General features: G+C 53.3%; 1 protein-coding gene across 1 annotated transcript in view; it reads left to right on the forward strand.

The window, feature by feature from the left end:
* Capn5 (calpain 5) overlaps positions 1-14,070 on the forward strand; it is a 55,802-nt gene extending 41,732 nt beyond the window's left edge. Inside the window, exons 5-13 of the mRNA XM_057756501.1 lie at positions 2,485-2,677; positions 3,527-3,720; positions 4,409-4,486; positions 6,475-6,670; positions 7,280-7,402; positions 9,240-9,436; positions 10,101-10,216; positions 10,649-10,785; positions 11,620-14,070. Of these exons, the coding sequence (XP_057612484.1) occupies positions 2,485-2,677; positions 3,527-3,720; positions 4,409-4,486; positions 6,475-6,670; positions 7,280-7,402; positions 9,240-9,436; positions 10,101-10,216; positions 10,649-10,785; positions 11,620-11,802 (1,417 nt within the window). The 3' untranslated portion in view covers positions 11,803-14,070. The remainder of the gene's footprint in view (positions 1-2,484; positions 2,678-3,526; positions 3,721-4,408; positions 4,487-6,474; positions 6,671-7,279; positions 7,403-9,239; positions 9,437-10,100; positions 10,217-10,648; positions 10,786-11,619) is intronic.
* Positions 14,071-14,951: the final 881 nt, after the last annotated feature.

Consider the following 14,951-nt stretch of genomic DNA (forward strand, 5'->3'; position numbering starts at 1 on the left):
GGTGGAAGACCTCCTGCCGGCTACGCAAGTGCTCCACCACTGAGCTACAGTTCCAGCTCTTAGTTTTGTTTTTTTTAAATAAAGTTTTATTGATTATATATGACACACACATATACACAGTACTTCTTGCTAAGCCACCAATTCATTGTCCAGTAACTACTGCCCACAATGCTATCACCATTACCTACATCCAAATCTTTCCACACACACACACCCCAGCAGAAATTCTTCCCCATCAATCAGTAACTCCGTTTTCTCTCCCTGAAGCCTGCAGAACTCTGTTATTCTTGCCTATGAACCTATCTCTCTTGGGCACCTTGTATATAGGAAATCCTGCTATATTATTTTCTCTGGGTCTGGCTTCTTTTACTCAGCATGATATATATATTTTAAAAGATTTATTTATTCATGTATTCTATGTGTACAAGTGCTCTATCTTCATGCACACCAGAGGGAATTTGATCCCCTTACAGATGGCTGTGAGCCACCATGTGGGTGCTGGGAACTGCACTCAGGACCTCTGGAAGAGCAGTCACGTGTTCTTAACCACTGAGCCGTCATATTTCCAACATCCCACTATGTTACCGTTTATTCCAGCACTTTCCGCCGGAGCTCTCAGTCATGCTTTACCTGTTTGCAGACAGACAGTTGGGCAGCGCCCCCACTCGGCTGCTGTGAACGGTGCCACTGTGATCACGGGTATTCAGGTGTCAAGTCTCTGTTTTGATTCTTTTCCAGTGTTTCCCAGAAGTTCCAATGCTGTCATGTCATGTTATGTCATGTCATGTTGAATGTCATGTGACATTCAACGGGACTCTTTAAGGAACTCTCTTATTTTATGTTTGCTTTTCATTCTTTATTTACTTTTAATTTTTAAATTTCCTCTCTCTTTCTCTGTGTGTGTTGTACTTAGGCACATTTTTGTGTGTGCATACTTGTACACGCGTGTGTAAATGTGTGCACACTCGTGGGTACGTTTGTGTCTGCATACTTGTACATGCATGTGCACACATGTGTGTATGTTTGTGTGTCTGCGTGTGGAGTCCTAAGGCTGGAAACATCCTGGCTTGCTCTTTCCCTTCACTCCCGAAGGCAGGGTCTCTCAGTCAAACCCAGAGCTCACTGATATGACTAGTCTTGCTAGCCAGCTTGCTCTCGGGATCCCATCTCTGCCTGTCATGGCTGGAACTGCAGGTGGGCCCCCATGCCTGCTTGCATTTACTCAGGTTCTGGGGATTTGAACTCTAGCCCTGGCATTTTCCTGACAATTGCTTTAACCAGTGAACCGCCTCCCCAGTTCTTCTTCACTTTTTAAGTTGTGAAACGAGCATATGCCTTTTTGAGCAAATCCAAAAAGTATGGGACAGTGAAGGCCACACCCCTTCCTGCTTCAGGCATCACGACCGTTAGCATCTGGGCCTCCAGCTACCTCTTTTAGTCTCTGCACCCCGCTTCCTCTATCAAGGGCATCTTTCGGTATCATTTTGTTGTTGTGAGACAGGCTCTCACGCAGGCTTTTCCCAGACTCACTGTGTAGCAGAAGCTCGCTTTGAACTCCTGGCCCCTGTGTGGAGGTTACAGACTGGTGCTACCAGGCCAGCTTCTTTTAACATCTCTGATGCGTTTTTGTTCACAGGCATCCTTACAAAGCGTGGCACTGTTTTGTGTGTCTGTCTTTACCGTGCTGTGCTATCTCTCTGCTAATCATGCTCAGAGTCACTGTGTCATTACAGAGTAGATTCTTAATATCTTTTTAAAGTTCCCTCAGGGAACTGGTTACTGATCTCCCAATTCTGCACACAGTTATTTCATCTCTCCATGCCAGAAGCTACTTTATGGAATTATTGCTTACCCCTCAAAACATAACTGGAATTCAGTGGTCCTGCATTTTCAGGCATAACAAGCAAACACTACCATTTCTCTCTACCTCAAAGGTTCTTTTCCAACACTTTCTAGAATGTTCCAGAGCATAGATACAGCATTTGTTGTTGTTTTTTTTTAAAGCGCTATTCTTGGTTGTACACTTTTTAAAAATTTATTTATTATATAATGTATATTATATAATATATAATGTATATTTATTATATATACTGTGGTCTGCCTGCATGTACACCTCCAGGCCAGAAGAGGGCACCAGATCTCATAGATGGTTGTAAGCCACCATGTGGTTGTGGGACTTGAACTCAGGACCTCTGGAAGAACAGTCAGTGCTCTTAACACCTGAGCCATCTCTCCAGCCCCAGCATTTGTTTTTAAGACCAATTCCTTATAGTTGTACATTTTTATCATTATGAATTATATAACTTATGCAGAATTGTTGGGAAATTCAAGTCCTACAGTGGTGACTGGCTCAGCCCGACAGCTCGAGACTGGGAGTCTAGACCTGAGCCCCATCGTTGGCCGTGCTGTGGCTTGCTGTGAGACCATAGCAGTTGGCTTGATTTCTGAGCTTCAACTGGGAACCCCCCGCCTGTCGTTCCCCAGGCTGGCAGGCTGTTACCAGGCCCTGGATGGCGGCAACACGGCAGATGCTCTAGTAGATTTCACCGGCGGTGTTTCCGAACCCATCGACCTGACCGACGGGGGCTTTGCCAATGACGAGGCCAAGAGGAATCAGCTCTTTGAACGGGTGTTGAAGGTGCACAGCAGAGGCGGCCTCATCAGTGCCTCCATCAAGGTAGGAGCGCAGAGTACACCTGAGTGGGACCGAGCCTGGCATCACACCGACCCTTGTCTCCCATGACTGACATACTTGGAGAGCACAGCTCCCCTTCCGTGGTGCTGAGCAGCGATGCAAGTCCAGCCTTAACCCCCTGCACCACGCAATGCTCCTAACACCATTTAGACTCCCTCAGACTCCTTTGGGTGCTCGCGTCCCTGCCTCTGAGTTACATTGTCAAGGCAAACGGTGTCAAAGCTAAGGGCAGCTGTAAGTGGGCAGCAAGTCCCTGAGGCAGGTAGCCTGAAGCCGGTCTCCAAGGGTCCTATGCTCGGTCACTGCTGGGAGATAGGTGGGTGCATTGGAGTCAGTGTTTGAAACTGTGGTACCATGAGCCTGGCCCGCTGGCTCTCTAGATACGTGGAGCCCTGGTTTGCGGTATCTGCTGAGTCCCGTGGAGTAAACACTGCCCATGTTTTCACAAGCAGCTCTTAAAATTTCTGAGTGTTACCAGCAGGCATGGTTCTGCACATCTGTAATACCAGTACTTGGGACCTGGGAGGCAGAGGCAGGAGAGTTGCTCCAAGTTCAAAGTCAGCTGAATCCGCAAAGAGAATTCTAGGTCACTCAGGCCTATGCATTGAGACTTGAAGAATTCTAAATATATAGCAGTTGGCTTCACTGGGGCAAGTTGGCACCAACATACTCTGGAATGGCCCCTGCAGGTGGTTGGTCCCATGGGGTTCCGACCCTTAGTTCTGTGTCTGTGCAGCTGCAGTTCCCACCCCTACCTGAAGGGGGCGTCGCGGCTCCTTAGCTTGGATTCCAGTGTGACCCTCCTGTCTGAGATCCTTTGTCCTCCTGCAGGCTGTGACAGCAGCTGACATGGAAGCCCGCCTGGCATGTGGCCTGGTGAAGGGCCACGCGTATGCTGTCACCGATGTACGCAAGGTGCGCCTGGGCCATGGCCTGCTGGCCTTCTTCAAGTCGGAGAAGCTGGACATGATCCGCCTGAGGAACCCCTGGGGCGAGCGGGAGTGGAATGGTCCCTGGAGCGACACGTGAGGCCTGGGGTTGGGTGGGTACAGGCACAGAGGCCAGGACAAAATGTGACACTGGACTGACTGGGTCTTGCGGGTCTGGGGCAGACGGCCTGAGGAAAAGACAGGACACGTGCTTTCCAGTGTGTGTGGTGTGTGTGTGTGTGGTGTGTGTGTGTGTGGTGTGTGTGGTGTGTGTGTGTGTGTGGTGTGTGTGTGTGGTGTGTGTGTGGTGTGTGTGTGGTGTGTGTGGTGTGTGTGTGTGTGTGGTGTGTGTGTGTGTGTGTGTGTGTGGTGTGTGTGGTGTGTGTGTGTGGTGTGTGTGTGGTGTGTGTGTGGTGTCTGGGGGCGGGGTCATCAAGGACAGTGGCCTGGAGAGGGTGAGCTGACCTTGACCTGTGGGGACGCAGAGGCCAGTGTGACGCAGACAAGAGTGGGGAGGGAGGCCATTAGCTCCCCAAATGCTCTGTACTTGGCCAGTGGTCCCGAGGGGTCGGAGTTCCTCATCCCAGCTTTATTCCTTGGCTTCGTAGCCCTGGCAGGAAGACAGATCACAGTCTCCAGTGGGAGGGAATGGAGGCTTGTTGGAACTGGGTCGGGCATGACTTTCAGCTTCCCTAACCACGATGCTTGGTCCGATGCTGTGTCTTGGGGAGGTGGCCCTGGCAGGCCGCTCCTCTTAACCTGTTTCCTGATGCTCACATCCCAGCTCGGAGGAGTGGAAGAAAGTGAGCAAGGGTGAGCGGGAGAAGATGGGCGTGACCGTGCAAGACGACGGCGAGTTTTGGTGAGCGTTCTCTCATCCTGGGTTGGGCTGCCGGGGACCCGTGTGACAGGCAGCAGAAGCCGGGGCTCCATCGTCATCGTCAGTTTGCTCTGTGGCCACCTCTCCAACCTGCTCCCTCCTCTGTAAGACGGGTCCTTGTACCCTGTGTCCTCTCTGCACGCCTGAGAGACACTGGAACTCTTCCGACTTCCAGGCTAGTCCTAGCAAGCAAGCCACAGGGCCAGCAGACGGTCACCTCAGGACAGCCATCTCCTTCATCCAACTTCCTGCCTCTGTCCCTAGCATTGGTCTCCCTGTGTCTACCCTGCATCCATCCCAGGTCCATCCCCCCACATCCAGTCATCTCTATCTATTCCCTTCATCTTTCCCCTGCATCCATTCCTCTGTGCCCATCTCTGTGGTCCGTCATTCCCTGTATCTGTCTCACATTCCCTGCACCCATTTGCTAAAAACCTATTCCCTAAATCTGTTCTTTTAACCCAACACCCTGTACCCATCCCTCACATCCACTCTCTCCATCCTTTTTATGTACCCCTGCACCTACTCAACCCCCTGCACCCATTCATTCTTCTGTAGTCGTCCCTTTATCTGTCTCTGTACCTGTTCATTCTGTAAATCCAGCCATCCCTGTATCCATCCCTTCCTCCATCCCCCATACCTCTTCTTTCCCATGTCCATCAACTCCTCTGACCCCCATGCTTGTTCATTCTCCTGTATCTATCCCCTCCTCCACCCCCCATATCTCTTCATTCCCCTGTATCCATCCCCTCCTCTGACCCCCATGCCTGTTCATTCTCCTGTATCCATCCCCTCCTCTAGCTCCCGTACCTCCTCATTCTCTTGTATCCATCCCCTCCTCTAGCTCCCATATCTCTTCATTCCTGTATCCATCCCCTCCTCTAGCTCCCATATCTCTTCATTCCTGTATCCATCCCCTCCTCCATCCCCCATGCCTGTTCATTCTCCTGTATCCATTTCTTCTTTTGCACACACCCCTCTTCTTGTATCCCTTGAACTCATTCATTCCCTTACAGTCCTCCCTTGAATCCATTCCACCGGCTGTCTGGACTCTGTTCTGGTGCAGTGCTGTTCTTCACAGCACACTTGATAAGAGATTCAGCCACCTATGGGAGGGGAAGGTACAGGGTACCGTGTGTGAGGTAGATACCACGCAGAGCCCAGGCCAACCAGATCAGATGTCAGTGATACTAGCATCCTAATGAAGCCCCCTTTTGCTGTGTGGGTGAGGGCTAAGCAGGAGCTCCAGTCTGCACTGCTGTGGACACAGTCTGCTGTGGAGTGCAGTCTGACTCAGAAGTCAGATGTCTTAAAACAGTAACATGGCTCCTCCATGGAAATGGGCTGCTTTTATAAAGTCCCTTCTCATGCATATTCATGTTGTGTGCTTTCCCTGGTCTGGCCCATGCTCCTTGAGGTGTGCCTGGCTACTGCCTGGAAGTAGGGATGGGGGCATCTTGATTCGGGCCTTACAGCAGCCACGGAAGATAATGGGTAGCAACAGATTATGCCTGATGTCCATGGGCAGTGAGAAGGCACTGTCCGTCAGTCCGGACAGCCTCACTTCAATCTCCGGGATCCACACAGTGGAAGGACAGAACCAGCTCCCCTAGGCTGGCCTCTGACCTCCATTGCATGCCATGCACACCTGTACCCACCTCCCAACAATCAGTGCTTAACCCAGCAGTAGGATAGTAAGATGCGCACACTGTTGTCAACACTGTAAAATGCCCTCACAGCCAGCGTACCAGCTGCTCTTTGTGTTGGTAACAATGTTGCACTCTTTCATCTTGCTCAATCCCCTGCCGGCCCTGTGAGGCAGGCAACTGTTGCTAGACTCATCCCCGTTTTACAAATTGAGGCCGGAGAGAGATTTGGGGTCTTGGTAGTATTGTGTCTAACTTGCTTCTGTGGAGCTGTGGTTAAGGGCATTGTGGGGTTCACCGAGCTCCGTGCCTTCCTGCACACAGGATGACCTTCGAGGACGTGTGCCGGTACTTTACCGACATCATTAAGTGCCGCCTACTTAACACATCCTACCTGAGCATCCATAAGACATGGGAGGAGGCCCGGCTGCGTGGCGCCTGGACGAGGCATGAGGACCCGCAGCAGAACCGCAGTGGAGGCTGCATCAACCATAAGGACACTTTCTTCCAGAACCCTCAGGTGGGCATGTGCAAGGTCCCTACCCTGTCCCACCCCGTCCCACCCTGCAGCAGCTGTGAGACCTCACCCCTGCCCTGCCAGGGGCCCTTGCATCCCTCAGGAATGACCCTGACTGTCTTTGAGCCTTATTATGACTATCTGTGCATTGAGGGCCAGTGGACACCGATTGGGGTCATGACGTCCCATTCTTACTGTCTGCACTGTGTGTGGTCACAATGAAGACACTGGCTCTCGGGGACTTGGCTATTCCCAGGAAATGTCGCCAGGTTGTGCCCACCGTGGGAAGTCTCCCCAGTAGCTTCTTCGGCCAGTCAGAGCCCATGTGTTTATTCCTTAGACTCAGGGTGTCCTTATTGAGCACCAAGAGTGTGCTAGGCTCTGAGGTGAGCACTTACCACCACTGAGGTCTCCCAGTCTTCGGGTGGGGTAGTCACTGTATGAGTTAATAGGTTCCTCTCCCAGAGAGGGACTGATTTGGAGAGCTAATGGGGTGGCCCAAGCTCATGCCACCAACATGGCTTAGGCTTAGTCCCAGAGGCCAGGCTCTTGGGAGCACGGGAGGTTGACCCCGGCCCCACCATGGGTCTCTTTTCATGGCCACACCTGCAGTACATATTTGAAGTCAAGAAGCCAGAAGATGAAGTACTGATCTGCATTCAGCAGCGGCCCAAGCGGTCAACTCGCCGAGAAGGCAAAGGAGAGAACCTGGCCATCGGTTTCGACATCTATAAGGTGAGACCTGCAGCCAGCGGGACTTGTGGTGAGGGGTGCCGGCTGTTGTATGCCTGCTGGCCCTGCTGGCCCTGCTGCCCCCCCCCCCCCCTTAGGGCTGAGCTTTTCCTCTCCTGCAGCCTCTTTTGGGTTGGAAGCTTTGCAACCTCTTGGGCTGCCAAGTAGGCGACCTTGTGCAGAGATAGGTAGACTCAGCTCTGGCCACTCCCCTTGGCTTATTGTCCTTCACTTGTGATGCTTAGTATGGGGGGGAGGACAATTGGCATGACAGGTCCCCACACATGTGCCAGCTCTTGAGAACCTACTGAACCCACACAGGTGTGAGATACTGGTACGTGCGTGGTCCCCTGCCTTTAGTGGTGATGACAAGACTGTTTACTTGCCCCTTGTGCTGGCTTATGCGTAGTGTGTTGACGTGTTGTGACGCTTGGTGTCATGTCATGACTTGCACCGATTTGACTGTAGCAGACAAGATTGTATGGGATCCACGACTGTCTAGGATGTGCTGGCAGCTGGTGGTGTCATTTCATGGATTTGGGCTGGGAGTTAGGCACGTCTTGGTAAGTAGGCCTCCCAAACTACAAAGATAAGTTCTGAGACTCCCAGTGAGTGTGCCAAACTGCAGATAGCACCACACCACGGCCACAGTGAAGACAGCTCCTGAGCGGCTAATCTGTAGGTCCAGAACACGGTACAGATGCGCTGGCCAGACAAGGGGCTCATGTCCTAGTTTGACAAAGTGAAATGCTGCAGATTTCAGCACTTCTGAAACCGAAACTGTATAAATTATCTCTGCGTTTCCCCTTTGCTGTTTTCAGAGCGTGGTTGACTGTAGGTAACTGAAATTGTGGAACTGTGGGTACGCAAGGGGTGGGGGTCGGGGGCGACAGCACTTGATCCCTTGGTGACAGAACTCCAGGGTCAGGTTGGGTGTGGTGACACCTGCGTGTAATCCCAGCACTTAGGAGGCTGAGGCAGGAGGATCAGGAGCCCCAGGACAATCTTAATGACAAAGTGAATTCAAGAGACTTTGTCTCAAAAGCATAAAACAAAACAAAACAAGAGAAGAGTAGTCTAAGGCCGGCCACCTGGTGACACCATCACTAAATTACCCTTGCTGTGAGGAGGATCCACTCCAGTGGTCATCACCACCAATCCAGTCACCCTTCCTTGGGGGGGCAAGAGAGCGTCAGTCTGTGTGAAGCAAGAAGAAATTCCAGTTCAGCACAACTCAGTAGCGGGTGCTGCTTCAAACTCTGAGAGTCTAACAGCGGGTGGTTGATTTCAGACGTATGTAAGCACAGCGCAATCTGGGGAAAAGCTTCCTGATGGCGATTAAGCAATCCTGTGTGCACAATAAAGATAAAGGTTTAGGCGTGACTGCTGTGACATCTCCCATAAAGACAGGCTCTATAGATTGGCTACATGTGACATCTTAAGTCTGTGGGAGGGCTTGGTGTGGTCTCGGTCATACAGGTAGTGCAGGGGTCACCAGGCTGTAACTATCTCCACTCCCAGCCTCCTGGGTGGAGGGCAGGTTATACATTCCTCCCTTTGAAGAGACAACCCTGCATGTGTGACATTACTCGTTTCCCTGGTGTTTATCTGTGAGCACAAGGACCTCTGTGCTTTTTCACCCTTCTCCTCTGCCCTAGCCAAACACTGACCTGATTTTGTCTTCATAGATTTTCTAATTCTGGACATTCCCAATCCATGTATCCTACTGATCCTTTGGTGGTGGCCAGCGGGAGGTGGGATGGACTCGCGTGTGGCCGCGTGTGGCCGTGTGTGCCCGCGTGTGGCCGCGTGTGGCCCATCTCCTCCTGTCTCCACACAGGTGGAAGAGAACCGGCAGTACCGTATGCACAGCCTGCAGCACAAGGCCGCCAGCTCCATCTACATCAACTCGCGTAGCGTCTTCTTGCGGACAGAGCAGCCCGAGGGACGCTACGTCATCATCCCTACCACCTTCGAGCCGGGCCACACTGGCGAGTTCCTGCTCCGAGTCTTCACAGACGTCCCCTCCGACTGCCGGTGCGCGGGGATGAGAGCTGGTGGAATCTGCAGCCCTAGACTGTCTGTGTCCGCTCAAGGCTTGGCACCCGGGCATTGGCATCCTCAGAGATAGGCATCCCTTGCCTCTCTCCTCCCCTGCTTGCCTGCCCAGCTTCTCTTGGTCTTGACTGGGAGCAGCGACTCGGTTTATAAAGTGACTTTTGTTTATTTTGTTTATCTTCTCACACCCAAATGGGGGGCCTAACCACTCCACCTCAGAGATGAAAGTAGGGACCAACTCTAGAAAGAGGGTCTGACACCCTCGAACCCTGTCTGTCTGTGGTAGTATAGGCGGGGTCACCCACCCAGCTGGATTGTCACCCCTGTCTCATGGAGACTGGTTTGGGGGGGCAGTGTGGCTGCTAAACCCATTTTGAGGATGCAGAATAATATCTATAATGCCCAACAGAGGATGTGGCATGCAGGAAGTGCTCAGTGCACTGTGGTCCATGAGGAGGATGGGACCCTGCTGGGGTGGGGTGCAGGGGGGACAGAGAAGCTGGAAGCCCATGGCAGTGGATGGTTGGGTCTGCCATGAGGTTTGGCTTAGGATTAAGTGAATGTCTGCAGTAAGTACTGCTCCTGAATTTGAACCCGTCTTCTTATCTTCCTGCCATCTGCTCCCCGCCTCACCCTGTATCAGGGAGCTGCGCCTGGATGAGCCCCCTCGTACCTGTTGGAGCTCCCTGTGTGGCTATCCTCAGCAAGTGACCCAGGTCCATGTCCTAGGGGCTGCTGGCCTCAAGGATTCCCCGACAGGTGAGCTCATGAGGAGATTACCTCAGGCCCTGCCTCCTTCCACACAGACCCCAGCCTCCTGAGACCCCAGCACCTACAGAACTCACTCTGCAGGCCCAGCCATCCAGGAGGTGATGTGAGCTTCCAGAGAGGCCCACCTCCTCCTTCCTCAGATAGCACTGGGGGTTCAGGAAGGCTTCCCGGGGAGCAGGCCTTTCTCTAGGCCAAGGTGTGAAATCTGTGTGTAAGGAGTGGGCAAGGACTGCAGGCCAGAGGCCACCTCCACGCCTCCCTCTGCCTGGCCCTAGAAGGTAGAGGACTCCTGTCTGTCAGGCTCCTGTCTTCCTTCCCCTTTGTGACTTAAGACCAGATTAGCTGGTCCCCTCCCAGACACCCGTCCCGTTGGGCTCTGCCCAGCTCTGTCCTCAGCCCAGCTCCTCACCTTTTCTCCAGGGGCAAACTCATACGTGATCATTAAGTGTGAGGGTGAGAAGGTCCGCTCGGCCGTGCAGAGAGGGACCTCGACCCCGGAATACAATGTGAAAGGCATCTTCTATCGCAAGAAGCTGGCTCAGCCCATCACCGTGCAGGTAAGGTCCCGCCCTCTCCCAATCTCCACCCCAGCCAGTCTGGGTCTGAGAGGCAGCAAGACTGGTCTCCCAGCTGGCGTCAGTGGTCCAAGCCTTGGCCACTATTCCTCAGCGCTCCCACCAAGTGTCACTTGGGAAAGTGATACTGAGATCACGTGTGACTTGTGGCTGTTTCCATAGGGCCTGAGGAGGGGATCCGAATGCCAGTGTCCTTGGGCACAGCTCCTTTCTCTCAGGACACCTTCGGTCCCCCAAGCCCAGAGCAGCCTCTCTCTGGGCGAGAAACCATCTGTAAACAAATGTGTAGCATCCCAGGGGAGCTGCTAGATTTTCCAAGTGTTCTTAACAGTGGATCCCAATGGGGCAAATCATAGCCTTGAAGATACTGAGACTGGAAAGGACCCTGAGGGGCAGGTGATTCAACCTGAATCTTAAATATGAGGTGTTGGGTGTGGCCGCACACATCTTTAATCCCAGCACTCAAGAGACAGAGGCAGACAGTACTCGATGAGTTTGGGGCTAGCCTGGTCTACATAGCAAGTTCCAGGCTAGCCAGGACTACACAGTGAAACCGTGTCTCAAACAAAGGAAAAAAGGGGCTGGGGGCAGAACTAGGTCAAGTCTGAGTTTACCTCCTCAGTTCAAGCTAGTGGTGAGAGTTTAGGCTTTCTACATGGTAGAGAGCTTTGACGGGAGCTGAGGCTCTAGAAGAGGGTATCAATCCCTCAGTCCAGGACAATTGAGGAAAGAGGCTTCTAGGCCCTGCCCTCACACCCTGCCTGCCACAGGCTATACCCCTGGTCTTGGACATCCCCCCCCACCATCTCCCCTCAGATCTGGAATCACCGAGTTCTGAAGGATGAATTCCTAGGCCAGGTGTGCCTGAAGACGGACCCGGAAGACCTGCAGGCCCTCCACACCCTCCACCTCCAGGACCGCAGTCGCCGGCAGCCCAGCGACTTGCCGGGCACGGTGGCTGTGCACGTCCTCAGCAGCGCCTCCCTCACGGCCATGTGACACCGGCCCGCTTGCCGGGCCACGCTAATTCTCACCAGTCCTTGCATGTCTGCACCTGGCCTGGGACCAGCCCTGGAACCAGACACAGGGGGCCCTTTCCCCACTCCTCCACTGACCAACTGCGTGACCTGAGGAGAGCCCTGCCCCTCTCCGAGCCTCCGTGTTTGGAGGACGTCTTCTTGCCTAAGATTTCAAGTAGCTCTCTCTACCCAGTGGGCTCTGCTGCTAAGGGGCCATCTGTCGAAAATGTTTCTCCAGGCCCCGTCTGCTGAGGAGTGCCAAGATGTCACTGTTTACACACAAACTGCCGTGTCCGAGCCCGGCCCCTCCCCTCCCGTTTTCTAGCTCCCCTTCCAGGTCTTTACTCTATAGCAGCATAAGGTAACCTTAATCTTCTTATCTTCCTGCCAACTTTCACAGTGGTGAGATTATAGGCATGTACCACTACACCAGTTTATATGGTGCTGGGTCTCGAACCTAGGGTTTGGTGTATGCTAGGCAGGCACTCTATCAACTGAGCTACATCTCCGGTCCCATTACACCTCTTTTTATGAGCTGTTTTGAAGGAGCCCTTAGTGGGCATCAGCCGGGACGTATGCAGGAGGCATTCGCTCCTTGTCTAATGCCCTGCCCCATCCATTTAGCTACTCAACATAGATTTGCCCAATTAGCCCAAAGAGCCGCCCTAGGCTTCCCTATCTTCAGGTCTTCTCAGAGGTAGACACCCCCTGACTTCGCCCCCATCTCTTAAAGAGCTGTGGCCACACCCCTGAGAAAGTGTTATCCCCCAGCCTCTGTCTGTGATGTTGGAAGGAGTGGCCTGGGCCAGGCAGGTGGATGGAGGACTCTGGGAGACCCTAGGGGGACACACACTGCTTCTGTTGAAGGACCTGGGGGTTTTCTCAGAAGAAAGGGCTTCAGGAGCCAGGGTGGCTGGTGCCAGGCCTTCAGGGTGATGTCATCTGTTGGGTGTCACAGGCAGGGACTCGCCTGTCCTGTCCAGAGACCTCTCTACCAGCATCCCCCGGACAGTCAAGGAGGCCACCATGCTCTTGCTGTGCAAACCACCAATATCCCTTTCAGTCGTCAACATTTGATAGTCTCAGCACCTAAAAAAACAAAACTCCATGTAAAGGGAAGTCTGCCCCTACCCGCCGTTCTTTCTAAAACTCATTTTGTTGGTCCTCGGCTTTTATTTTGACATTGAGTGTGAAAAGTCACGGGTGAAGTGGGACCTGCGCAGAGGAGTCCCGGAGGAAGATGGAGAAGAGCGTGCTGGTTCCTGGGCATTCTCAGGCTAGTCCAGACTGCCTTCCTGAGGAGGCTCTTGTTCAGACTGGTGCTGTGGCTCACAGGGTCCCTCCTGTGCCCTCCTTGGGCTTCCAGACCAGGCTTAGAAGATTAGGTCAACAGCAGCAATCCCTTTTGGGAGTGTGACTTTCTGTCTCTGATCCCTAGTATGTGATCCTCTTCCCTGCTGGAAGGGCTGGATTCTGACTGCCATCTTGTTCCTTGATAGCTCTGCTATTAGCCTGAGACACAGGCCATGGGAAGGGCTAGGCAGCAAAATAAAGATCATTGAATTCCTCCTGCACAGTTGGGCCTGGGCCTGGATTGTGCATGCCACCACGAGCAAGCACTTAAACCTCCTGTGCCTCAATTCCTCCCTCTGCAGCGTGAGGCCCATGATTCCTGTTTGTGGGGACTCTTACAAGAATAAGAGCGAGGTCACACCACTTCCGCACTACTGCGTGTCTCTGTATCGTACGCTCCACACGTTCAAATAACCACTTCTCAATGGCTACTGCAGACAAAGACTGCCGTCAGGAATGGAGGAGAAAGCACCCGCTATGCCGTCTTGGGTCTTAGCTCAGCCATATCCCTCCAAGGCACAGAGCAAACCAGAACCAAGAAGCGAACTTGTTTAAGCTTCTCCTGGTGATGAGCCACTGCCTGCCGCCTCCAGCAGAACCGGGCCAGCACCCCTCCTCTTGCCTCCTCCCTCTCAGGCTAGGCCAGGCTGGCTCCTGGCTGTGTAGGGACCTCTGGTCCCCAGGAAGCCGTGAGGACTGGACGGGGTGAGGACAGTGTGGAGCAGGGAGAGCAGTGGCTTTGTCACCCTGTGCACCCGGGAGGCTCCAGTGTGCCTGTTGCAGGTGCTCAACCCTGCAGCCCACACTACAGGGACCACCAGGACCTGGCCTTCTCTCCTCCAGGTCACCGCCCCCTGGGGTCAAGGAAATGTTATCTTCTCAGAATAAATATTGACTGCCACTCTTGAAAGACCTTCCTGTGTCTGTCTGCTTCATCTATCCACAGCCCCGAGCCCGGGGAAGATGGGAAGGGACGTTGAGTAGCTGACCTCGGATCAGAGGGATAAGCAAGGAAGGACTTGGGGGTCCCAGGTGAGGCTGGCCTTGCTGCCTGCCTGTTGAGCTCTGTGGCATCCTTCAGGTTCCCTCCTGTAAATCCGTGGGACTGGTTTTGCTGAGCCCTGACCATCCCAGGCCCTGGGGAACCTTTCCAGCAATTTAGGAAGATGCACAAATCCTCGCGGAATTAACTCTTAGCCCGTCGGTTCAAAGCCTGTGTCCTGGCCCAGGGGAGAGGAGACAGCACACAGGTCAGGGACACAGGTGGCCTGAGCAGAGATGCTGGGGAGGGAAAGGTACAGGTCCCTAGAGCTCGGAATTCATGGGCGGGGCCACGGGCGGAAGCCGGGTTAGAACTGACGCAGGCTCAGGTGAAAAGGATGGACCGCACTGACCGATGGGCAGTGAAGGGACGGGAGGTGCCTGAGGGCGGTGTGAACCAAGTCCAGGTTTGCAATGGTTCAGACGTGGTGCCCTAAAAAGGCTCAGGCGCTGGGAATCCATGTCCCTTCTAGATGGCGCTGAAAGCAGGCCGAGCCTGGAGAGGTACGGTAGGGTGTGAGCTGGTAAGAAAGGGATTAATGCTTTCTCGAGAGGCAGGGTTGCTACGACAGGAACCGCTATGCTGAGTCTTAGGTTTCTGTCCACAGTCAAGGTGAGCATCTTTGACAGACCACTTGATCTCAGGTGACAAAACAGACCCAAATGAATTCCTAGACCACTCTCTCACCCCGTCTTTCCATACCATGCACCTGCACCCCAAGGAATCTCTGGGTG

Source organism: Chionomys nivalis, chromosome 23 (genome assembly GCF_950005125.1).
Source record: "Chionomys nivalis chromosome 23, mChiNiv1.1, whole genome shotgun sequence".
NCBI lineage: Eukaryota > Metazoa > Chordata > Mammalia > Rodentia > Cricetidae > Chionomys > Chionomys nivalis.